The 27,089-nt window shown below is 36.3% G+C and overlaps 1 protein-coding gene across 2 annotated transcripts in view; it reads right to left on the bottom strand.

Moving 5' to 3' along the window:
• The window catches only part of CNTNAP4 (contactin associated protein family member 4), a 222,557-nt gene that overhangs the window by 158,386 nt on the left and 37,082 nt on the right, over positions 1-27,089 (bottom strand). For both annotated transcript variants that reach the window (XR_007891847.1, XM_051643036.1), the window contains exon 2: positions 24,196-24,306. Coding sequence is in view for 1 of the 2 variants with exons in the window: in XM_051643036.1 (XP_051498996.1) it covers positions 24,196-24,306 (111 nt within the window). In the remaining variant the exon portion in view is untranslated. The remainder of the gene's footprint in view (positions 1-24,195; positions 24,307-27,089) is intronic.

Below are 27,089 nucleotides of genomic sequence, written 5' to 3'. Positions count from 1 at the left end.
AAAACGTGGGCCATTTCCAGGAGGAAATGGGACACCAGGTTACACAGGATATAGAGAAGGCTAAGGTACTCAGTGACTTCTTTTGTCTCAGTCTTCATCAGCAAATGCTCAAGTTACACCACCCAAGTCACAGAAGGTAAAGAGAGCAACTGGGAGAATGAAGAACCACCCACAATACGTGTAGGTCTTTTTCTAGACCATCTGAAGAACATGAAGTTGTAAAAGTCCATGGGACCTGGCCATTCCTGGGGGAAATGGCAGATGAAGTTGTTAGGTCACTATCCCTCATATCTGAGAAATCAAGGCAGTCTGGTGAAAAGAGGAAATATAACCCCCATTTTCAAAAAGGGGTAAAAAAAAAAAAGACCCAGTAAACTATAGGTCAGTCAGTCCCATCTATGTGCCTGGCAAAATCATGGAACAGAACCTCCCAGAATTATGCTAAGGCACATGGAAAATGTGGTGGTGATTTGTGACAGAAAACATGGTTTCGCTAATGGCAAATCATGTCTCACAAATTCGGTGGCTTTCTGTGATGCAGATACAGCTTTGGTGGATAAGGGAAGAGCAACTGTAGTCAACCCTTTCTGTGAAAAGCTTCTTCTTAATGTCTAGTATAAACCTCCCCTGATGCAGCTTGAGGCCATTTCCTCTTGTTTTATCACCCAGTACCTGTGAGAAGAGACCAGCATCTACCCCTTTATAACGTCCTTTCAGGTAGTTGCAGAGGGCAATGAGTACCTGGGTGATGAGACATTGGAACAGGTTGCCCAAAGAAGTTGTAGATGCCCCCTCCCTGGAAGTGCTCAGGAGTTTGAGAAACTTGCTGTAGTCGGAGGTGACCCTGTTCATGGCAGGGGGTTGGAGTAGATGATCTTTAAGGTCTCTTCTAAACCAAACCATTATATAACTCTATGATGCCGTGATTGCTTTCCTTGCTTCTGCTGGTTAAGTATCCTCTTCCTTCCCCTATGGCCGCTCATGTAAATCCATCACAATGCTGAATGGATATTATTTTCTCATCCTGGCTCCTGCCTGTGAGGGTATGTGCTTTTCCAAGAACACATTTTCATAATTCTTTAGCTTCACAAGTTAAGAAATATCATTAAGAATTGAAAATAGAAAAAATATCAAAGGTAGAAAAGAGCTACAAAAAAAAAGCAAAAGTAGAAATTACTGAGGAAAAGGTCCAGAGCCTCAAATCTAGGACCAAAAAATACTTGATTATTCTTATGGTTGATTTGGAGGGTTATATCAGGTTTAAAACTTAACCTTGCTGGCAGATAATTGATTAGGTGATGCTTAACCTTTCCAAACTGGTTCTCTATTAGGCTTCTAGGTTTCCTTTTGCTTCATTTTAAAAACTCTGAACTACAAATAATAGAATCTGATGTAAAAATTCTATCTCTCTATGAACAGCTTCCTCCTAGTTGTTTATCCTGCTAAATATCCTATGAATCACAACATAGTTTACACTCATATGTGCATTCACAACAGCTTCTTCCCATGCAGTTCATTATACCATTTATGCAGCATCATTATATTATCACAGAATCGTTTGGGTTGGTAAAGACCTTACAGATCATGCAATTCCAACCCCTCTGCATGGGTATATACTGCTTTCAAGTACAATCTATTTTAACATAATTAATTTCAATAACTGCAAGCAGTGCACGTAAGTAAAAATACAAATTAAAACTAACGCACATCATAAATTATGATTTCCTTTGATTAATTAAGCTTTGTATTTCCCATATGGATAGTTTAGGAGAAGCTGATTTTAATTTGAAGTCAGTTAAGTTGCACTAGGGATAAATTTATTTGCACATATTGCAAAGCAGATTTTCTACATGCAAGTAATTGACAATTATGTTTTCTAGGCTCAGAAAAGTTAAATTAGGTGTTTTACAGAACACAAAAAATCTAAAATACCAACATATTATATTATTTCTTTTCTTAATCTGAAAATTAGAGCATCCTCTTTCACAAATGGAGAATTACAAAACTGTAGGCTTACACTCAAGTAAACAATGGAAGAGTTTTGTTGTGTAAAATTTTATGGACTGATGTCACATAAACAGTGTTGATGGATTGGTTACCAGGCAAGAACCCTCTTATCCCCTTAGAAAAATCACTTGAGTAACAGAACCAGGGAAAAAAAATACTGGGATAAATTTTTTGTCTTAGATTTTAGTTCTCTTGTTCTCAAATAATACAATCCGAGAAATAAAGATCATGCAATTGGAACCTTCCATTTATATACTAGCGTATCTCCACTATCTCAGTGATAAAAGATTTGAATGTAAACATCAGAATTTGAAACCATGGATAAACTATGGCAAGTAAAGCTGAGAGGATGAGGGACCTTGACCTAGGAGTAACAAACACTGGACACAGACTCAACTTTGAAGACAGACAGAGGCAGAGAACACTTCTAGATCAGAAGCCAGCTCTCCAGTCAGTGTTCCATGAATAAAATTTCCACAGAATATTTTTCAGTCATGTTTGATAGCTTCATCATCTTTTGCCTTTGATCAAAGCAAAATCCTGTTGCTTCCCATGAGATTATTTTCAGGATTAAGAAGTCCTTCTCATACTCACACATTACCTATAATTAAAACTATAATACAAAACCTGGAATCTTAACACATAGGTAGACAAAAGAGCATTCAGTGCATAAAGCTCAGCTCTTCAAAATGAGCCATTGTTGACTGAGAAAGTCCCATGTCTAACTGGTCCCAGACAGAACAATCTTGGTGTTTACATCTCTGCCATCTTCTTGCCTTCTTATTTAAAGATTTTCAGTTTAGCAGACCTTGTGTTCAGCTAAAATGTAAGAACAAAGAAAGACCTCTTTATTTAGATATTAAAACAGTATGCTTTTAATAGTTGGGGAATCCGAGTCTTCTACTAAGTAATTACTTTCTGCATGGAAGAGATATATTACTCATCTAGGTGAGACTACAAGTAGTTGTGAGCTACAACTTCAATAGTGTATAACACTCCACATCTGTCCTTCAGGACAATGTCATAATTCAGTATCTTTGTTCAGCTGGATTCTGTAGAAAACCACCCAATGTCTCCACTTCCCTTTGATTTTAGTACTGTTTAAATAATATGGGTTGAATCTAGGAAACCAAGTACAACATGGAGCTGTCCTAATTATGAAGAAGTGTTGGTAAAACTAAAAATGTTCATCTCCTAAGCTGTTTTCTGGTCTTTTCTTCATCTGTTACAAACTCAGAGCTAAGCCCAACAGAAGTACTTAGCTCTCAATAAGAGAAACACAGAATGAAATCCTGGATAGATTTCAAAGAACCAAACAAGATTTTCCCTTCAAAAAAGTATTCCGCATGGTTCCTTCTCTTAGGAAGGCAACACACATCTCTGGATAAACTCTCACGGTCCTGAGTACTGTTCGTTATTTTTTAACATCTGAGCTGACATTTTCTGGATTGTTTGTTGAGCTCTTGTCCTCAGAAAATATTTTGAAAGTACAACTAAAAGATGTGTTTATTAAGGCTTGGTATTTGGTAAAACCCTACATTCTAAAAACAAAACAAAATGCAAAACAACAACAATAAAAAAACCCAAACAAGCGGGGTGGGGGGGGAACCACACAAAAATAACACAAAAAAAACACCACCACAACAACAAAACCAACAAAAAAACCACAAACAACACAAAAAACCACTAAACAACAACAACAACAACAAAACCTCAAACGCAAATCAGTACCTCTTGCTCAGTAGAATATTTAACGACATGCACTGTTTGAATAAAGACTGAAAGGTTCCACATGATATCCATCAGATTTTGATAGCTAGAATAAGTTACCTTTGCTGTAAATAAATTAATGAAGAAGCCTTGTTTCTTAAAAGTTGAAGAATAAGAGGAATTGACATAAGTAATTTCCAGGAACAACCATGTAAATAACAGCTATTTGTTAGCTTATCCATGTAAAGCTATATTTTCCCAGTAGTATTTAAGAGAAAGCATGCAGATCTTTCTCAATATAAACTAGAACTACTAAAAATAGTCAGGGACTTTTCAGCAAGGCAAAAATGTGCTTTGAAGACCATGATATAACTATATCTAGGGACATATTTTTTAAATGTGGCTGCCATAGTTTTTCAAAAGTAGAACTTACTGGCCAGAGATTTTTCTTCAGATTTTTCATCACCATCACACCAAAAACTGCTATGAGCCACTAGTGTATGGTAGGCAACATGTTTTTTATGTGTTGGAAAGTCCAAGTTTTAGACAAACACTTTTATATCATTCATGTTATTTTTATCTATTATTGTTATCATTACTATTTAATTTTTTTTTTTAGAAATAGTATAATGAAGCAACATGTCACAGTTTTCTTCTGGGAAAGCAGTTCTTGTTCTTGACAGACAATGTTTCTCAGGAAAAAGTATTTTAGAAAGGTGCCACTTCATTGCAAGATTTACATAATTCTTGGCTATTACCATCCACTTTATTTGATGAACATCAGCAAACCATCTCCCTTAATAGAAACTAGAAATTTCACATTGCTTTCAGGTGAACCCTTGATTGTTATGTATTCAGACAATAATGCAAGGCTGAAACTAAGCCAGAACTTAATCTGGAAGATTGTTTAATTCTTAGGAAAATGAACTGTTGCAGTAGTGCTGTTCTGTTTCTCTAATCTGTAAGTATGTCTGGATTTAGGATGCTGTATCAATAAATGCTGTTGTGTGTCAAGCTTGGATCATTACTTTTCATCCTTAATCTTCATTATACAAGCAAATATAAACCAAAGGGAGTGGAAAGGGAAAATGTGTGTTTACTGCATTAATATTTGTTACAACAAAAGAAAAGGATAGCAAAACTAACTCAAACTGTTCAGCACAGTTTGAGAAAGTCATGCAACTTATTTCAAGCTAATAAGGTTTTATATGCTCTACATAACAATTGCTTTCAGTGAATGACCCTTATTTGTTTTCCTGATTCAGTAGTTTTACCCAACGTGTTACCATTTTATTATTTTTTTTTTTCCCCCCCTGAGTTCTTGTGAAAGCTCCCTGCTCAACCAGGCCAGTCTTCTTCTCCACTGGCTCATTTTTGGCACATAGAGACAGCCTGCCCCTGCACCTTCATAATTGCATTCTTAAAGTAAGCCCAGCCTTCCTGGACCCCTTTGTTTTTGAGGGCTGCTTCCCAAGGGACTCTCCAAACCAACATAAAACAAAAAACATTGTATGATTCTATGAAAAACAGGGACAGACTTTTTAGAGGGCCTGTGTTGATAGGACAATGGATAATGGTTTTAAATTAAAAGAGAGTAATTTCAGACTAGATATAACAAAAGAATTATTTTATTTTTTTTTAAATGTATGTGGGGAGACACTGGAAAAGGTTGCCCAGAAGGGTGGTATATGCCCCATCCCTGGAAACATTCAAGGCCGAGTTGGATGGGGTTCTGAGCACCTAGCTAAGGATGTCTTTGCTTACTGAAGAGAAGCTGGACTAGATGAGTTTAAAAGTCTTTTTTCAACAAAAACTATTTTGTAATTCAACAGTCCTATGGTTCTTTTAAAGGGTATCCAAAATACACTAGATGGATATTGAATAAGAAATAAGACTACTCTCCCTTACCTTATTTCTAAGAGGCTTCTTGTCTGTCTTGTTATCTAAAATGTGTTATGAATCAGCAGACTTCTGGTGAGTTCAAATTTTGGGTCTTTATATTTTAAAGATTTATTGAAGTCATTTATTATGATTTAATAAACATATATAATATATAAATACATATATCATGTACATATAGTTATAGAAGTTTAATGCAACTCATAAGATTAGTCATAAATACTACCAAAATACCTAATGTGTGAAGAATATAGGAATGAAGTCTTCAAGTGATTTGAAAATAGGGCATGGTAATGAGTAACTCCTAGAGAGACAAAAATTACTATCTTAGAAAGAGCATGTTCTCTGATGTTGGGTCATATTTTTTTTTCAGAAATATTGATGCTTTGAGGCAAAAAAAAATCAAGCGTATTGCACAAATGGAATATAAACAGATATATCAATTAGGCAACTTTTATGACACAGATGAAGATACTAAGTACAAAAAACTAAGTCAGTTGCAGGTAATATTCAATGTCTTTAGGGATTATTGTGTGGTCTTTTTTCTGATAACTATTTTAATGGTAGAATTTTCTGTATGTGCAGGGTGAGTTCTTATATATGACAGTCAAACAGATGCAGTGACTTCAGGTCTGGTTCAGCTACCTGGTAGTCCAAGTGGGAAATTGAGTCTGGAGAGTCTGGAACCTGGACTGATAGCCAGAAGGGCATTTGTAACATGTAAGCCAAAACTACTTCAGCAAGTAGTAAGCTACAAAAATGACTCTGTCTTTGTCACTTCTGATCTTAGATATTGTCTATGATTACAGAAATTAGTGGAAAAGGCACAGGAAAGGACTTGGGAGCTACTTCAGGTGTAATATAGCTAGAAACTGCACTGGGAATCTTGTCTTTTGTAAAGCAAAATTCTGGCATTTAGAAAATCCTTTGTGTCTGTCATACAGAAGGAGGCTCCAGCTGTTTCAGATCCTGGCACTTGGTCAAGCAGTCCAGCACTATTCACACTGACATTCCTGGCATTAGGATTTTATGTGCCAGAAATGCCAATTCAGTCCCAGCTTCTCTTCCTGAATTCTTCCTTGTTTATTTTCTATTCCCACTCCCAAAATATGATGAATGCCTGATGGATAACTGCTTAGCAGTGGCTCAAAAAGTCTCACCATAGCTGAAAATACTATCTTTGTGACTAAAGTGAAACACATGTTGGTGAATCTGGAAATAAGTTTATAGGAGTCCTTAGAAATATGGACACAGACAACTTTTCTGGATTTGTGAGAGAAAAAAAAAATCTTCACGCTCTAAAGAAACTAGAACAGATCCACGGTGAGATTTGTGCTCTCTCATGTGAGCATGAAGAATCCTGTGCATGCATCTCTACTCATAATGGTCTGATTACATACGCTCTTCATTCCCACACATACACACTAGAAAACTTTAAGGCACCAGTTATGATACATATTTCATTTTATGCCACAAATATAGCAAGAAAAATAAGATATTTTTAAGTTGCAGTTCCAAATAGAAGGTGAGGTAGTGGGGCTTTTATTTGCTTTGTTTCACCTTCTTTTAATCAGGAAATAATAAGCTGAAATTACTTTTATTTTATACTTATGTTTCTAGTATGTTCATCTCATAAAATAATTCAATTATTAAAACTTTTCCATATTTCTACAGGCTAGAAAAATAATCAAGTCTTCTTAGTTCTCCAAAAGGCAAAACAATCCCTTGATGAAACACAATCAACAATATAATGAATTGTGAAATCTCTGATTTTAATGGATCATTTTATTTTTCCCTGAGCAGCTCTTTCATGACTACTGTTGTAAGCTTATCAATTTCAAGGTCGAGTTGTTGCAAAATGTAGACAGCTGGCCTTCTGCAGGGAATTAACAGTTACTCTTGTGAATCTATACAGAAACTACTTAATAACCACTTTGATCTCCCTACAAAATATATTTTGAAAATACTACTGTTATAACTACTAGAGGGGATAGAAAAGGTAACTTGGAAACATAGTCTAGGATAGTAAAAAAAAAATTCCTTTTATGAAAAAATTGTGTGCCTAAATAAAGTTACAATGCTAAAGGATAAGTGCATAAAGCATAATATCACAGAAAAATAAGCTCTTGAATTATATGGAAACCAAGAAGCTTAATCCATCATTAAAAGTTAATAGCAAAATCAAAATCTGTTCTTGTTTATTGTATTTTAGATTACGTATGAGGTATACTTAATCTACTTAATGCTTAGAGTCCTTTTACTTATCTGTCTATTGAATATTTACATCTTAGCAAAATAGAAATGTATATGGTTATGGATGTGTTAAACTTTGTATACCTAAGTCAGAATACCTATGTTTTAGTATATCAAAATATTTTACCTATAATAGCAGTACTCTGTAAAACTGTAAAGACATCAGTTTTTAAGAAAGTGGAAGATTTTTTTCCATATCAGTTTCATTCAGAAGCAATTAGTTTCTAAAGAGGAGGAGATGTCTCTTTGAACAACTAGTGATCACTGCAATGCAATACTTTTATTAGCAATGTAATATATACCACATTTATTAAAGAAAAAAAATCAAAAGAATAATCTGTAGTTAATCAGGTAGTTATTTGTGAAAGATACTGAAGACCTAAAGACATAATGCAAAATCTTCAAAACGGACTAGAATTCTTATGTCTAAATAAACTAAAATGCCTGTTTAAACTCTTCTTGTTCATTAATCAAAATACATTTATAACATGGCTTGAAGCTTTTAAGGTATAAATTATTGTAAGGGTGCATTGAAATATGTGGAAATGGTCCACTGAATATCTCAAGAAAAACCTTTTGTAGAAAAGGAGCTGGATAAAATGAGAAAAAATGCAGTTATTTCCAACAAATCATGATATATTTCCCCATCTTTTCTCACGCTTCATCAGTCCCGATTTTTATTTTATTTAGGGTATTTTTTATTATTTTAAGTACCTGCACCTAAGATGAATACATATTTGACTACAGTTCATTTTTAGCCCATTTTTGGTTCTGTACTTAACAAAAAACTCAATGATTTTATAAATTCTTTTGAACTGTAACACCCTGTTTCAGAAGCACAGACATGCAGTAAAGTCAAAGTGCAAATGTGCTTGCGAGATGTAAATCTATTTATCTCTCTCAACAACAACAGAAGTGGAAATTTCACTTCATCCCTTCATTCTATTTATAGAAATCAGGTACACTTTGGCATGAGGTAGTTTAATCCCATTTAAATGTATCAGTGGGATCCTGCCAGTCATTTGTAGATGATTTACACTTTAAAATCAACAGACACTTTTGATTTTCTAACAGAATTACATCCATCTTTCTATAGCTCAATACATCAAAGGATGACTTTGCCTACTTTATTTCTAAAAATAATGAGTAAAATTTTTAATCATCATTCACAAAAAAAACCCAAAACAAAATTGAATTTTAACATTGAAAAGATGTGAATTAAGTCTATTTTATACATTTATTTATATATTTTTATTAAATTATTAAGTGTATTCTTTAACATTCCCTTTTAAACATTCAGCATTTTGAATGGAATTTCACAGTGTTAAAATTAAACACCTATCATTAGAAATTATGCTTAAAGCTCCATTCACATCAAAGCGTTCTGGATTGTGTCTATGTTAAAATTCCCACTTTTTTGTCTCTCTTCTTGCAGCTGGCAACACTGAAGATCGCAACTGTAGATATTGTTAAATCAATACCTGATCAATTACGCTGATTATTTTCTTAAAATTCCAACTGCATTTCTAAATTTTTTATTAGCTATACTTGAATATTAGCATACTGCTCACACTTGCAGAGTGTTCAGTGCTGCATATATTTTGTTACATTTGAGAAGTGTTAAAACTATTTCAATTTATCAACAAAAAATAAAAGTTGTTAAAGTAGGTGGAACAGTTATTTTATTACAAAATGCAGTATCCTTGGCTGTTGATTAAAAAAAAAAAAAAAGAATCAGTCTTCAGAACCTTTTTTCAAAGATTAAAACTTGCAGTAGAAACATTTATCTGGCAAGGATGCAAATTATTTTAAGAGAGTTCTTCTCATCTTTTCTGGAGATTTAGTTAGTAGTACTTTGTCAGGGCCTTATTTTTTAAATTATTTTTCAAAAAATCCTTGGGTAATGGTCTCAAAAATCTGTATCGGATTTCAAACCCTAAAATGTCTTGTGAATTGTTATTAAATTTTCAGGTCAATTATATTATTCTGAGAACAACATAGGTTTGGATGCAACTGATAAACTGTCCTGAGATTCATTTGTTAATGTACATAATGATTTTATAGTTTGGATTTTTATTCTGGATTTCCATTTCCACCTACTTCCTCAAACATGATTATTTAGTGTTACATTTGTCTGTGCTTATCTTCTGTCCCCAAACAATTTATTTCAAATTATCCTTTTTGCCAATGTTTTTGATAAGTTTGTTCCTTACAACACTGAATTACCATAAATCCCTAGATGTTGTGGTGTTTGCTTTTTTTTTCCTGTTCCTTTGCAGATCAGACTATTTAGCAATGATCTCTTCATGTTGTTGTGAAAATGGTAGAAGGGATATCAATGTGTGAGACATCTTGCAATCCCTTCATGCTTTAGGTACCCAGCAACCTTAAGGTACAGTGATGCACAAGTATCTCTGATATCAGCACCCCTTCTATTAAAGTTACGTCTCTACTAAAGGATTGGACACTCCTTCAGCCGTAGTTATGATTAATATACTATAAAAACTTAATTTCTAACCTCAGAGTATTCGCAGAGTTGAGTTTTGCAGTGTCTATCACTCCATTCCTGCAATGTTCACATTAAACACTAAAAAAACCCCCAACCACTCCTTACAAAAAAGGCTAAAATGACTCTTGTGCATAAACATGAATAGTGAAGCCATTATTAGACTTTGTCATGATGAGCTTAGAGGAAAATTGTATTTCAGTTGTTAAAAAAAGAAAAAAAAAGAAGAAAAAAAAGACAACCAGGATTATATGTAGAATAAATGACTGTATAAAATTAATAACATTTTAAAAATATTTTTTTATTTGGTAGGAAAGGAAGACCTTTCTACCATCAGTCCCTCCCAAAAAAACCTGACACGCAAAGAATAAAAAAAAAAGCACCACCAAAAAAACCACCCCACCCTTAAAGAATAAAAACTGTACTGTGTAGTTTTCTTAAGAGGAATAAAAAAGCAGTAGTGCTGGTAGCCTAGATAAGTTCATATACTATATAAAGGAAGAATTTTTTTTTTTTTTTTTTCATCTTGAGCTGCTGAAGACTGAGTAACCTAATTTAATCATGACCTTTTACTTTAATTTGACATGATTCATGAACTATAATTTATTATATAGGAAACAAAGGCCAACTTTACATTTGTTACTAATTGTTACAAGTACCAACATGATGCTAGGAAGAAACGACAACAAAAGAAAAGATATTAAATAAATGACTAAAATTCTAGAACCTTCACAACACTGCAAATTTCATCCCTAGTATTTAAAAGTGAAAGACTGTAAAAATATGAAATCGTATAAAACAGCTGACCAGCCATGATACTTATGGAAATTTTAGATTACTGTTTATCTTTTGGTTAAAATACGAGAAAAAATAAAGAAAATACATAGGTGAAGGTTTTCTGGAGTATCTACATGATTATAAATTATTTAAGTCTAGAAAATAACTAATAGAAATATCTTTGATCCAAGAAATGACATTAACACTAATTTTAAGATGTGTTATAATCTATTGATTCCTAATTTACCTCGATATATAAAAGTGCATAATACTGAACTTGATATTACTGACCTTATAGCATAATACTTTTGTTAAATGATGACAGAGAAATTAAGTAGCAGGCAGACAAGTATCTAAAAAGGCTATTTCTATAAAGGAATAAAAAAAAAAACTTAAAAAAAAGTTGTACTGATTCCATCCAAACAAATTTTCCTTAACTCTACCTCTCTATCTACTGTCATGCCAATTTAGCCTAGGAATTCCAGCCAAGCTGGTATGGCAGTACTGTCCCAATGCAATGGCAGTATGAGTAGGATCATAATACAGAAAAGCACATTTTCAATGTCAGCAAATTGAGCACTAATAGGGTAAGGAAAAATATTTAAAACTAGATGGCAAGAGATAGATCCCTTGCCTAATAAAGGTCTCTGAACTTTCTGTAGGGGTGTGGCAGGGAGAATGCTTCATATTTTAATATTGCTTTCCTGTAGAATTGGAAAATTTAACAATTCTTTGAAAATTTAAATTAAGATATTCAAATTTATTTTGCACTACAACTGAAATTAGTCAAGATTACACCAGGTTAAAAATTTCCTACTTTATTTTAATTCAGGAAATTGTCCAAAATCTCTGATTTGGCCCATCTAGGAAGAGATGAATAAAATTGAGTGCTTTTGATTTGTCAGCAAAAAAAAATCCACCCCATTCACCTGCCTCAAGCATGCAAGATAAAAAATGAGGAAAATCAGATGTATTGGCATCTACTTTTAAATTTTTCTATACCTCAAACTATTAAAGGAACTCTGATCTTAAATTATTTATTGCTGCAAAGCAGGCTTGGGAGTCTAATAATTTCAACTATTAAATACCTTTATTACCATTTCATTGCTTCTTCTGTGTGTTTCACTGTACTTTGGATTTGCTATTCCACAGATGTTCTTGCACATTAAATAACTCTGGTTGAAACCTTTTGTTATGCTTGAACAGATTTTTATGACAAATCTAGAATTCGGTTTCTGGAAATAAATACAAATATATGAATATGCATATTTCTAACTTCTCATAAATATTCATGAAAGCACAGTGCTCCATAAATACTTTAAATATTTGTAAATATTTTATCTTATTTGCTTAGTCTTCTTAGGAGTAACATCCCTTTCTTTCCCTTCCCTTTTTCCCATATAACCTTTTGCACTCTCAGTCCTACCACCTACCCACAGAAACCTGAAACAAAGCAAAACAGAAGCAGCACAAATTTCAGGTAAGAGAATAATGAAATAACACTGCTTCAAATCCTGTCGTCACTGCAGCTAGTGTAAACTTGATAATTTCTTAAACTTGTTCTACAATACCATATACAACTTTAATGAGTGTGCATATATTTTCCTTAAGGTGTTTCAAACAGGTATTAAAAATATGGAAGTGAAGATATACAATGGTATTAGAAATAATTCTGTAATTACCATGCTGAGAGATTGCTGGCAGTGTTTTCACTGAAAGTCCTAATTATTACAGTAGTCAAAAACTGAATTGTACAGAAATTTCACTGTAGCTGCTGCTTGTTTTGGATGGTAAATAGAAACCTATTTAAGTTGTCACTTTTGCCTTTTTCCTGACACACCCATTCAAGTCAGGTAAATAATAGCAATCTAATTCATTATGTTAGCGCTATCAACTTAGATTTGCTGCTAATTATAAAAGCACAATGATTACCATGAGACTGGATTTCTTTCATTCTAGCTTCATGTTCTTATTGCTTGTACAAAGGCAAATAATCCACCTTTATCAATTTTATTTGTATACTAATGAAATGCAGGGAGTAAGCTCTTTCTAATTATATTTTGGTAACTAACAAACCTAGCTGCTATTAATTTTTTAATTTGTCTGGGTTTTTTAATTCTAGTTTTTATAATTAGATTATGCAGGATAAACTATTCTTTAAAGAAAAAAATACTGAAATTACCTTTCTTCTTATTGTGTGAGAAAAGTTATTTTTTATTTAACTGTTCCTTCGACGTTAACTTTAACTACTGATAAGTGGAAATCATTTATCCATTTTGACCCACTTAAGGCAAGTTCTCAAAATATGATTACATTATAGTAGTTGGTAAAACAAAACAAAACCAAACAAAAAAACACGGAGTTCACAGCAGTACCATATTGAATGAACTGTCTTTAAAATTGTCTTAGTACTAAAAGAAAGCACAACAATGTTTCTTTGATATTCAGTGAAACGGTAGGGTAAAGTTTATTGAAAAAGACAAAGAGCTCTATCTACATACCTGAGAAAAAACAGGTCTGTTAATTTGTTCAAATTTCCAGGCTGCTTCTGAAAAATCTGGCAAGTTTAAACTGCTGGTTTTGGATGGGATAGAGTTAGTTTTCTTCACATTAGCTAGTATGAGCCTTTTTTGGGGTTGTGCTGAACACAGCATTGTTAATACAGGGATGGTTTTTGGTATTGCTGACCAGTGCTTACACAGAATCAAGGCCTTTTCTGCCCTGCACACAACCTCACGAATGAATAGGCAGAGAGTGCACAAGAAGATGGAAGAGGACGCTGCTGCGGCAACTGGTTCCTGCTGACCCCCAAGTGATATCCCACAGCATATGAATGTTTTGTTTCACTTGCATGTATTGCTTTTCCTACAAAACTGTCTTTATCTGAATTCAAAAGTTTTCTCACTTCTGCCCTTCTGATTCTCCTCCTGTCCTATTGTGGGGGCACCAGTTGTGGAGTGATGAGCAAGCAGCTGTGTGAGGCTTAGTTGCAATATGGCATTAAACCATGAGGAAGCTGATAGTATAATTAAAATACTTGGATTTCTTTCTATTTCAGGGAAAGAGAACGCTATAAGCCAGATTTTTAGGCTACTTAACAGGTTCTATATTAAATTTTCTTCTGTCATATTCTAATAAAAAAATACGAAATATGTTCCAGCTCTGGTGCAGGTACATCTGCATCAGGGTAGAATATGGGTGGAAAAGGAGACTTTTACTGAGCCTTCTGGAGCTGGGAAGAAGCCCGAACAGTGCTGGGGCAAGGGCAGCTAGAGAGAGGGCTGCAGAGGAGGTGTGGGCTGAGCTCACCCCCACTCCCACAGGAATGGCCCCAGGGACCACCAGTGATGAGGAGTGCAGTGAACAGAGTTGGCAAACAGCTTGTGGCTCATCAGAAATGGCATGGCGAAGGGACCTCCCTCAAAGCCTGAGGTGCCCTTGAAGAACCAGTTCACTTCTCTGCAAACATTAGGAAAGGAAAATAACCAGCTTATACCAGTGCTGGAGCACAATAAGGTGGCTCAAACTGTGTAACATCCGGTGCAACCAAGAAAAAGAAATGGGTGATTGTAGAAGGCCTCTTCTCAGAGGCACAGAGGAACCCATTTGCAGACCAGACAAGCCCTCTAAAGAGATGTGCTGCCTACCATGTGCTCACATTAGAGATGTCACCAAGAGGCTTCCTGGCCTTGTGAAACCAACTATTACATGCTTCTGGTGTTTCATGTGGGTAACGCTGATACAGGCACCTAAAGTTTAAAGAGTATTAAGAACAGTTACTGGGCCCTGGGAGCAGAACTCTGATGCACAGGTAGCACTTTCGTCAATCCTACCAGTCAAAGGGAATGGGGATAGATAGGGCAAATCAGATCCAGCCAATCAACAGCTGGCTACGTGACTGGTGCTACAGCCACAGGTTTGGCTATGTGGCTCATGGGACCAGCTTTAAGAAACCTGGTCTGCTAGGGAGTGACGGGAAACTTGTCAGAAAAGTGGAGGAGCATCTTTGGCCCTACACTAACCAAGCTGTTGAAGAGGGCTTTAAACTGATGTGACTGGGAAAAGGGAACCTCCATTCACCTCACGCTTATCAGTTTCAGTGTCATGCTGGTATGAGTAATAGATGCCAAAAGCCTGTAGAAGGGGTGCAGGACAGCACGGGAGCACCTGATGTGTGGTATAATGAAATCCAAGCCCCATCTGCTAGTTGGTTACTTTCACTGGAGGCCCAGCTTAAATGCCTCTATGCAAAGGCATGCATCATGGGCAATAAACAGGAGAAGACAGAGATGTGTGCATGCCTTCAGGGCTACAATGTTATTGGCACCACAGAGGCCTTGTGCAATGGCTCCTATGACTGGAGAGTGAGAATGGAGGGTTATAAACTCTTTAGGAGGGAAAGGAAGGAGAAACAAGGTGGGGTTGTTGCCATCTATGTCAAGAACCAGCTGGAGTGCATGGAGCTCTCACTGGGGATGAATGAGGAGCCAGCTGAGAGCTTATCTCTTAAGATTAAGGGGAAGGCAAATAAGAAATTAATAAGAAATAAGGTAAGAGAGAGTAGTCTTATTTCTTATTCAATATCCATCTAGTGTATTTTGGATACCCTTTAAAAGAACCATAGGACTGTTGAATTACAAAATAGTTTTTGTTGAAAAAAGACTTTTAAACTCATCTAGTCCAGCTTCTCTTCAGTAAGCAAAGACATCCTTAGCTAGGTGCTCAGAACCCCATCCAACTCGGCCTTGAATGTTTCCAGGGATGGGGCATATACCACCCTTCTGGGCAACCTTTTCCAGTGTCTCCCCACATACATTTAAAAAAAATAAAATAATTCTTTTGTTATATCTAGTCTGAAATTACTCTCTTTTAATTTAAAACCATTATCCATTGTCCTATCAACACAGGCCCTCTAAAAAGTCTGTCCCTGTTTTTCATAGAATCATACAATGTTTTTTGTTTTATGTTGGTTTGGAGAGTCCCTTGGGAAGCAGCCCTCAAAAACAAAGGGGTCCAGGAAGGCTGGGCTTACTTTAAGAATGCAATTATGAAGGTGCAGGGGCAGGCTGTCTCTATGTGCCAAAAATGAGCCAGTGGAGAAGAAGACTGGCCTGGTTGAGCAGGGAGCTTTCACAAGAACTCAGGGGCGGGGGAAATCAACTTTGGAAAAAGGGGCAGATGAATCAGGAAGCATCTAAGGATATTGTAAAGTCTTGTAGAAAGAGAATTAAGAGATGCAAAAGGTCAGTTGGAACTTAATCTGGCCATTTCTTATAAGGATAATAAAAAGTGCTTCTATAAATACATTAATAATATAAGGAGAGCCAGGGAAAATCTCCATTCCTTATTCAATGAGGAGGGGGACTGTCCTGGTTTGAGCCAGGATGAAGCAAATATTCCTTTTGCTGATCTATTTTTCTTCAGTGAGCTTTCTTTTAACTAGCAACAGTGTGTTCTTCTAAAGCTGATAAGACAGTGGAATGTTTTTCTAACTGCTGAGTCTTCAAGGTTGCACCTTCACTCTGCCAGCTCAGACGCTACGGGGAGATCTGTGACCCCCCACGTAGGAAGCTGAGTTAGACAGACAGCAAAATTGGCCAGAGATATTCCATTCCATATATCTACATAAGGTCAGAGGAAGGTCAGAGATCGCAGAAGACAACTCCCTTCCGTCTTCTTCCTTCCCTTCTCTTCCGTCCATAGCTGGCGTCTGGGGAGGACTCAGTCCATCCATCACCATTGACCCCCAGGCTCGAGTTCTCCTGAACCTCATCACTCTCCTGAGAGACTGTTCCAGCTGAGGGACGTGCTGTGGGAGTTGCTGGGGGTGGGGGGAGGTGAGAGGCTTTTGCACATACCCGAACACATTGTTATATAATTGTATATGTTTTCTTACATCATTAGTGTTAAAGCTGTGTAGTTTAGTTTTCAATCCAGCCAAGTCTCTCTCTTTTTCTCTCTCGTCTACCTGGGTGGGAGGGGGTACGGATCGAGAGTATTGTTGTCGGACCTGAGTCAAACGGTGACAGGGACATAGTAACAGAAGACAAGGAAAAGGCTGAGGGACTTAACACCTTCTTTGTCTCAGTCTTTAACAACAAGACTGGTTATCCTCAGGATAACTGGGCTCCTGAGTTGGTAGACAGAGATAGGGAGTGGAATACCACTCGTCTAATGCAGGAGGAAGTAGTTAGTGACATGTTGTGCCACTTAGATCCTAACAAGTCTATGGGACCAGATGGGATTAATCCTAGGTTGCTGAAGGAGCTGGCAGTGCCATGGTCAAGCTAATGTGGTGGTGTTAGGTCACAGGCTGAACTTTATGATCTCAGAGGTCTTTTCCAGCCTCAAAAATTCTGTAATTCTGTGATGCCGTGATTCTGTGTTGGAAGGGACATTAAAGATCACCTAGATCCAACTCCCCTGTATGGTCTGGGACACCTCCCACTAAATCAAGTTGCTCAGAACCCCATCTAACCTACCCTTGAATACTTCCAGGGATGGGGCTTCTACAGTTTCCCTGGGCAACATGTTCCAAGGTTACATAAGCCCCCTTTGCATAGTGGAAGGACACAGTGAAGTCTTCTCTCAGTCTTCTTTCCAGGATGAACAACCTTAATTCTGTCAGCCTGTCCTCATGTGATCAACCAAGGTAATGTTTCAGGATAGAGTTAGTTAAGGTGCCATATGAATGCCCATAGACAGCAGAACCACAACAACTCTGCTGTCAGACAATAGTTTGTAGATGGAAATTAGTAATTACATAAATAGAGATGTAAACAAAGAACAAATACTGTCTGGTTACATTCTATTTATTTTTTAATCTGTTTTCATTTACTTTTTCTTGTTTTAGTCAATTGCATTTGCAGATCTGGCTGGAGAGTCTGCACTTTACATCCCGGGAGTGGCCAGTGTGTCCACCCAATCAGAGCTCCTGAGCTGCAAAGCTGCTGTGCAGACCCCAAGCTGGAGCTCTCACTGGGAATGAATGAGGAGCCATCTGAGAGCTTATGTGTTAAGACTAAGGGGAAGGCAGGCACAGGTGATATTACAGTAAAGGTCTGCTACAGGCCACCTGACTGGGAGGACAGTATAGACAAGGCACTCCACAGACAAATAGAAACCGCTTCATGTTCACAAGCCATGGTTCTCATGGGTGACTTCAACCACCTTGATATTAGTTGGAGAGGCAACTCTGCAAAGCAGAAACTATCCAGGAGGTTTCTAGACTGTGTTGATGTCAACTTTCTTCTCCAAGTAATTGAGGAAGCAACAAGGAGAGGTGCTATGCTGCACCTTGTTCTCACTAATGAAGAAGGGCTGGTGAAAGGTGCTGAGCCCCAGGTCAGCCTTGGCTGTAGCAGCCATGAAATGGGAAAGTTCACAATCCTCAGGGCGGCAAGGAGGGCTTGCCAGTGATCTTACTACCCTTGACATCAGGAGGGCAGATTTCAGCCTCTTTGGGGATCTGCTTGAGAGAGTTTCATGAGACAACACCCTGGAAGGAAGAGGGGCCCATGAAAGCTGACTGATATAAAGCATCACCTTCTCCAGACCCAACTAAGAGGATGTCAAATAAAAACTCCAGGAGGATGGTGTGGCTGAGCAAGCAGCTCCTAGAAAAGCTCAGAGTTAAGAAGGAAGCATATAGGGGGTTGAAGCTAGGGCAGGTACCCTGGGAAGACTACAGAGAGATTGTCCAAGCACCTAGGGATCAGGTAAGGAGATCCAACTCCCAGATAGAATTACATCTCAGCAGGGATTCAAAGAACAATAAGAAAAGCTTCTATAGTTGTGTCGGGTATAAAAGGACAACCAAGGGAAATATAGACCCTCTCCTGAAGGAAACAGGAGACCTAGCTACACAGGACATTGACAAGGCTGAGGTTCTCAGTGACTTCTTTGCATTAGTCTTCTCTGGCAAGTGTTCCAGCCTCTCTGCAAAGGCCATAGCAGGTGAAATCAGGGACTGGGATAAGAAGGTACACCCCACTGTAGGATTTTTTTTTTCTAGTGAAAATGCTAGAGAGATATTTGTGAATTGCTAATTCAGTTTGGCTACCAGATAATTTGAGTCACAACTTTATAGCTTATAGTTCCTATTTGATAAATGTTACCTTTGGGTCTTCTAAAGACTTTATAATCCACTCTGTTAAACTGCTTATTTCAACAGATAAATTGTCATATCTTTGCATAATTGCTTTGTATGACTATTCACTTATGCATTTCATTATAAATGATTTAATCAACAAAAGTACTGAACAGAGTTGGTCCTGGAGTTTCCACTGAACTTCTGTGGAAACACCTTTATAAAGCGATGATAAATGCTTTTTGAGCTCAATCAGCTGCTACTAGTGTCTGGGTTTTTTACTTAATTCTTGTTACTCAGCTCTTCAATCTACTTTATCATTCTTGCAAACAGAGCAGATATCAGAGAAACTACTTCAGCAGTTAGCATGAGTATTCATTGGCTGTGTATTGTTTGAGTATTTAATATTTTCAAAGTTTCTGGAAACCAATGCAACAAGAATAATTTAAATCTGAAGAAAATTCAACAAGTTTTTCCTAGATGTTATGACTTTCATTAGCTGCTAATGGACTGAAAAACCTTCTTTGCTTTTGGTCATCATGTGTTTCAACCACATAGCCCTATTCATTTAAAAATGGAAAGCTGAAACATGACATCTGTTTTTCTAATCTCTCTGCTGTCATCATTTTTATTATGTCTTCATTTAAACTTCATACTGTAAACTATATCATTCTCTTCTCAATCCCCTTAACTTTTCTTATTCATTTTCCACATTTACTAAACCCTAAGATATATGGTTAAAGAATGATTCCTCCCTTCAATGCAACATTCCTGATAGTTTTCCTGCTACCTTCTTTGCTAATTTAAACAGTGAAGGGTGATGTGAATATTTGTTTTATTTTCTTACTGATGAATGACAGCAATTTGACTCCTAAGTAGTCTGTGTTAAAGGACAGTACTTTTTCCTGTCTAAACTGTGTTCAATTTTCTCTAATTTTGGTGTTTTAAGAAAGAAGTTTATTACTGGACTAGAAAGATAAACTGCTGGTTTAAATTGAATATTAGAAGCTCTCAATCATTCCCAAACACTAACTTTGGCTGAATGAACAATTTGGTTTTGTTCTAAGCAAAGAATTATCTATATTAAAGGAAAATCCATTTACAGTTTTCAGACTTTTTTTTTTTTTTAAAGTGTAATGATGTGCTCACTGCTCCCATTTAAATTATCCTAATAACGTGGGGTTTTCTTCACTCTGTTTATTTTAATAATAATTTATGGTGTGATTAATCAATTTGTTTATAACCATGTATGGAAAATGACTTGCTTTGTTCCACCCAAAAGAGTTAAATATTCTGTACAGAAAAGGTATTCCTTGTTCCATAGGCAGTACTGAGTCTCCAGTCTCACTGAAAAAAAAAAAAGTTGAAGTTAAGACTAATTCATTTAGAATTAATTTATTGAAGACAGAAGAAAACTTTTATATCATCTTATCTATATAATTCTATAGAATTCTGTCTGAATTTACCAAAAGGTACCTAGCCAACCTAGTCATAAGTTATTAAACCAACAAAATATTTGAACATGACCAATGAATAAGAAATTGTACTCTTAACTGGGTGAAAAAATGGCTGGATGGCCTAGCCCAGAGAGTTGTGGTAAATGGGGTCAAATCCCTGGTGTCTCTGAGGGCTCAATTTTTGAGCCAGTCTTCTTAAATACCTTTAGCAATTATCTGCATGAGAGGATTGAGTGAATTCTCACTAAGTTCACAGACAACACCAATTTGGGGGAAAGTGTTGATCTGCTAGAGGTCAGGAAGCCTCTGCAGCAGGACCTGGGCAGGATGGATGGAGGGACTGAGGCCAGTTGTGTGAGGTTTAATAAGGCCAAGTACCTGCTACTGCATTTCAATCACAGCAACCCTAAGCAATGCTACAGGCTTGGGGAAGAGTGGCTGGAAAGCTGCCCAGCAGAAAAGGACCTCGGGGTGCTGGTTGACAGCTGGCTTAACATGAGCCAAAGTGTGCCCAGGTGGCCAAGAAGGCCAATAGCATCCTGGCCTGTATCAGGAATAGCATGACCAGCAGGAGTAGGGAAGTGATCATGTCCCTGTACTCAGCACTGGTGAGGCCACACCTCAAGTACTGTGTTCATTTCTGGGCCACTCAATACAAGAAGGACATTTTGTTCCTGGAACATGTCTAGAGAAGAGCTACAAAGCTGGTGAAAGGTCTAGAGAACAAGTCATACAAGGAAGGAACAGGGGATGTTTGGTTTGGAAAAAGGAGGCTGAGGTGAGACCACATTGCCCTCTACAACTACATGAAAGGAGGTTATAGTGATGTGGGTGTTGGCCTCTTCTCCCAAGTAAATAACGACAGGACCAGATGGCCTGAAGTTGTGCAGGGAAAGCTCAAATTGCATATTAGGAAGAATTTTTATACAGAAAAGAGTGGTCAGGCACTGGAACAGCCTGCCCAGGGAGGTGATTGAGTCACCATTCTTGGAGGTATTCAAGAAAATGCATATATGGCACTTTAGGGTCAGATATGGCCAAGATTGTAGAGTTTTTTTGTAGGTGTTTTTTGGTGGAGTGTGTGTGGTTGTTTTTGTCTGTTTGGGGTTTTTATGTTCATGGTTGGACTTGGTGATCTCAGAGGTCCTTTCCAACCATGATGATTCTGTGATTCTGTGATTCTGTAATTAAAATCTCTAACCTGTTTAGTATTGTAAAGCTGAGATACACAGAAGGACAAGGCAGAGAGTTAGCAGTCTTTAGAGTAGTCAACCTGCTGCTTAGTTTCTACATGAGATGGAAAGATACCAGACATAAAGCTTTGAGCATCTCTAATGTGTGCACACAGTAAAGGACAGTGTGAAGGAAATTATAAATCTAAAAAACATGTGCTAGCATGGTACAAACAACTTCATAGCATCTGAAAAGACCTAAATGGAAAATGCTTTCAAATGTACATTTTTTTGGAAGATGAATGTACTGCTTGATGACAACTCATGTGAATTAAGATTCTAAAAGCACAGATAACTTCGAATTAGGGGAAGTCCTGTATCATATAATTTAATGTCACAATTTCATTCAAAACAAAATTTTATAGTTAATAAATTTGTGTACTGGGATAATGGAAAATACTGGGATATTTCTTCTTCACTATAGAATATCTATCATTATGTAGCAAATATTCCAGTAAATCATGGAGATTAGAGAATGGAAATGCTTTTGGTGTTGTAAAGCAGTCCTAAGTTTTAATTTGTATCCGTATTAATAATATAAATTATTATAAATAATTATAATTAAATATATGAAGAGTATTGGAGGTATTTGAATCACTCTAAACTGAGTCCAGTTCTCATTGTCTGTATTCATGATGAATTAAGATTAGATTGTGACCTAAAACACAGTATTTTGGTAAAGTTTCTCAGAACTGGACCTTTGAGTCAGCTTGTTTCCTTCTTCCTCCCTCGTGGGTAATTATTAACAGAAGTCAGTATCCATAGTTCCTTTTTGCATAAGTCTATGTAGCAGCTCCAGCTTATGGCATGCTCATGTTGTCAGACGGCTTCTCATGGGAAGTTGAGCTTTGTAGCTTCCTTGAACTTAGACTACACTGTGGGACATAGCTGATTTCCAAAAAATAGACAAAGATAATCTGAAACTTGAATATATGCTTTTGGATATCTAAACTGATTTCATTTAAATTCAGACTTCAGCTGTTTTTAAAGCCTTCATTTAAAAATAGAGCATTATTTTTAGGTATGTCAACAAGTGGGATTTTGTTTACCAATAACACCATATTGCCACACTTTAAAAAAATCCTTCCTAAAGATGCTTACTCCTCCTTACCAGTATCACTGTGATATTAAGAACAAGAACCTTGGAGAAAAAAGTTGGGGAAAAAAAAGATAAAATACTTTAAGTGTGTTATTGACAGGAATGACTGAGCTCTGGGATACTTGCCTAATGAGGCTGATGACTGAGATTTCTTGGTATTTCAAAGTTATTTTTACCTTTTTAATGTTCATTTTACTTACACACATTTTTAACATGACTTTTGAATATAGTGACTTACCACAAATAGGCCTTCAACACAGCAAGAAGTCTGTTTTACAACAATCAAAAGAAATACATAATTTCTCATTGCTAGAGTATCCTTGACACAAAGTGTGATTTGAGTTACCACTAAACTTCAGCTAAAAGGGGTAATGTTCAGACTTTCTGACATATACCAAAGTGTTTAAAACTTTTAAGTATACATCAGGAAAAGACAAAAATAACAATGCTATCAAAGTTTAATTGCATTTAACAAAACATGGTGTCCTATAAACGGCCAAAATTGGCTGTAAATGTACGTCTTATTATTATCAAAAAGAAAATTAGAAATTTTACATAACTTTCAGAAGATTAATGTAAAGTCATAAGATAAATAATTACAAATTTTCCTCCCTTAAGTAATAATTTGGACCACATGCTAGTAATGTAGTTTGCCACAGTTACTGTCTTTCCATATGGAATCTCCATTTACCCCTATTTCCTTACAGAAGGATGTACAATGACATTTGTATGTTTATATGCATGTTGTATGTTTTTATCCTGTAAGAGAAAAGAGATTATTATGTTATCATTGCCTTGTTAAGAAACAAAATTAATTTAACTTCTGTTTTAGGAGTAGACACAAATATATCCAAAGCTGTCTACAGTTTATACTGGAAAATCACATAAAGATTTTCATTTCAGTCAGGAGGAATCCTCTACACGAAAATTCGTAAGTTCATAAGTTCCTGAATGCATAATTTTACCACCAAATAAGTTAGAGTACATGGCAAAGTAGAACTCTTTGAAATGGTTTTACTTTCCTATTCTCCTTAAAACAACAAACATAACTCTCTCCAGCCCCAGCTCACGACATATAATTTCAATATATAGTGCACAGGTACAAATATGCTTAAAAAGAAACTTGTAAAAAAAATATCATCAATCACCCAATAAAATGCACTCACCCTCTCTTCGATTAAGCCTTGCAAATCCAGGGCTGTGACTGCTAGACATCTCAGATGAACTGCTGAATGACGACTGAGGTAAAGAAGACACCAACTGATCATCACAATTATCTGTCAGTGAAAAATATAATTTTCAGGTTAATACAATGAACACCACTTACTGGAACCAAAAAGAACACTAGAAAAATGTCTGCATCAACCCTGTGCCTGAAAGCAGCAGCACATCTCTGAATATTTCTTCTTGCAGTACTATACGTAAAGTGCTGAGAAGCACTTATTTTTTGTCCACTCTTTTTTTTTAATCCAATATTTCATACGACATCCAGGGTATAATTTATTATTTGATTTATTAATTTATTATATTCTTCAACTGGTGGTACTTGTCCACTTCTAACATAACTTCTGAGATTATGCTGATAAATGGTTCACTACTCGCTCAATATCCTTTATATGGATAGCAAATGATGTCTTCTAGTCCTGTTTGTAGCATGACAGTACAACTTCAGCACATGCTCTTTATTTTCTGCAGACCTAATGCCAGCACAGGTCTGTGCAAACATAGAGTACTATCATGTTAAGCACAGATATTTCTTAAAAAAAATCCAAACAAACAAGCAAAGAATAAAAGCCCCAACTAAACTATTAAAATTGAATACGAAATAATTTTGTCCTTTTTAAGGACTGTAAAAATGACATCATTGAAAAACCTTTTGCTTTGCCAATGGTATTCATGCTTGATAAAGCCACAGCACAAAATCATAATCAGACAGTTATTAGTATGCAAGTCCTAACCTCATACAGAATGAAGCCCTAGTGTTTCAGAAAAAGACAACGGCAGCTCACAATCAATGGTGCATAAGCAAGCAATTACTAATCAATGCTTTGGATGTTAAAGGCCTCTCCAGCTCAACTGCTACACAGGGCATATGTTCATTCTCCATTTAACTTTGCAAAATGTAAACTGAGAATCAATATCTGTTCTAGTTTTAACTGAAAGAAGACTGACTTCAAGACACCAGAAAAAAGTGTAAGCAAGTCTTTCCCTAGCTGCACTGTGCTGGCATCTGTTTTTTAAAAATGAGATGAAATTATGCAGATTCTTAGTCTTTAGAAAATAGTTCTTTTAGGAAAAAAAATATTTGTCTTTTAGGACAATCACATTCTCTGGATGCAACTCTTACATGACAAGTCATGAGTGATTCCTTCTAACTTTTGTGTTTGCTGGATTTCCACTGTCAAAATCATTAATCATAATTAATGCAAAATCTTTCTGACTCAAGGATAATTGTTTCTTCTGAATAATTATAGATTATATGAGTATCTCAAAAGGTTTTTATTATCACTTTCAAAAATTATTTTTTAAAAAGTTGGTCAATTTGGTTCTTTAAGCAAAAGTCTTCATAAAGAGAAGGTCTGATACTGATCAAGAATGCTAAAGCTAGAAGTTCTCTTAAATCCCATATAATATCCAGCCAGTACAACCAAGAGGATGTAGTAGTTGCTCTTGATAGGTTCATACATACCATACTTTTACCAAATTCAGAGTTCTTCACTCATGTGAAAGGAACAAACAAAATTATTATGTACTTTCTTATTTCCTGCTGTAGCCTTTATAATAAAAACTGGACAATTTTATAAGTACCCTTTATTGTTACTATTCACTTTATTATCCATCAATTAGATGTATAATGGAAAAGGCTGTGCTACTTGGGACAAATTGCCAGCTGGTAAGCATAGAAAAAAGAAAGAAAGCAAAGAAAAAACATTAAGAGAAACAAGATGTCATCTTATGAGCAAATGCATTTCACTGGTAAAACTTAGAAAAGGATCTCATTAGGGAAGAGTTTCTTTGCAGCACCAAAAATAAAAAGAACTTATTTGCTGTAAATTGCACCAGAAAGAGAAAAGTATTATCATGTTGTGTTTCACAGAGAGTCACTTACACTGCTGATGCAATGAAGCACTTGAAGTGCCACTGATACTTTTTCTACTGTGAATGCCAATATTGTAAGACCGGATACCACAACGAAAATTAGGAATAGAGAACAGAAGGGCATTTTCACTCCAGTTATATACAGATGATGTAGAATCACAAAATTAAAAAATCTTTTGGGTTGGAAAGGATCTTTGAAGGTTTTCTAGCCCAGATCCTCTGCAATGATCAGGGACATCTTTAACTAGATCATGTTGCTCAAAGCCACATCCAACCTGACCTTGAACATTTTCAGAGATGGGGCATCTACCACCTCAATGGGCAATCTGTTACAGTGTTTCACCACCCTCACCATAAAAAAAAAAATTTAACAAAAAAATTCTTCCTTATATCTAGTCTGAATCTACCCTCTTTTAGTTTATAACCATTATCCCTTGTCTTATCACTATAGGCCCTGCTGTAAAGATTGTCCCTATCTTTCTTATAAGCCCCTTTTATGTACTGAAAGGTCACAAAAAGGTCTCCCCTAGGTCTTCTCTTCTGCAGACTGAGAAAACCCATCTCTTAGCCTTTCTTCATAGCAGACTGGTTCCAACCCTCAGCTCATTTTTGTTGCCCTCCTCTGGACTCACTCCAAGATCTCCATGTCTTTCTTCTACTGAGCACTCGAAAGCTGGACACACTACTCCAGGTGAGGTCTCACCAGAGGATTAGAGCGGGAGAATCACCATCTCCCTTGACCTGCTGATAATGCTCCTTTTGATGCAGCCTAGGTTGACTTTCTGGGCTGTGAAAGGACATTTTCAGATCATGTCCAGCTTTTCATCCACCAAGTCCTTCTCCACAGGACTGCTCTTAATCTCTTCATCCCTCAGCCTGTATTGACATCAGGGATGAGGTTGACCCAGGTGGAGGACCTTGTGCCTGGTGTTGTTGAACTTCATTAAGTTCCTGTGTGCCT

Source organism: Apus apus, chromosome Z, assembly GCF_020740795.1.
Source record: "Apus apus isolate bApuApu2 chromosome Z, bApuApu2.pri.cur, whole genome shotgun sequence".
Classification (NCBI taxonomy): domain Eukaryota; kingdom Metazoa; phylum Chordata; class Aves; order Apodiformes; family Apodidae; genus Apus; species Apus apus.
Note: the sequence above shows the minus strand (reverse complement) of the source record. Positions and strands in the feature narration are given on the sequence as shown.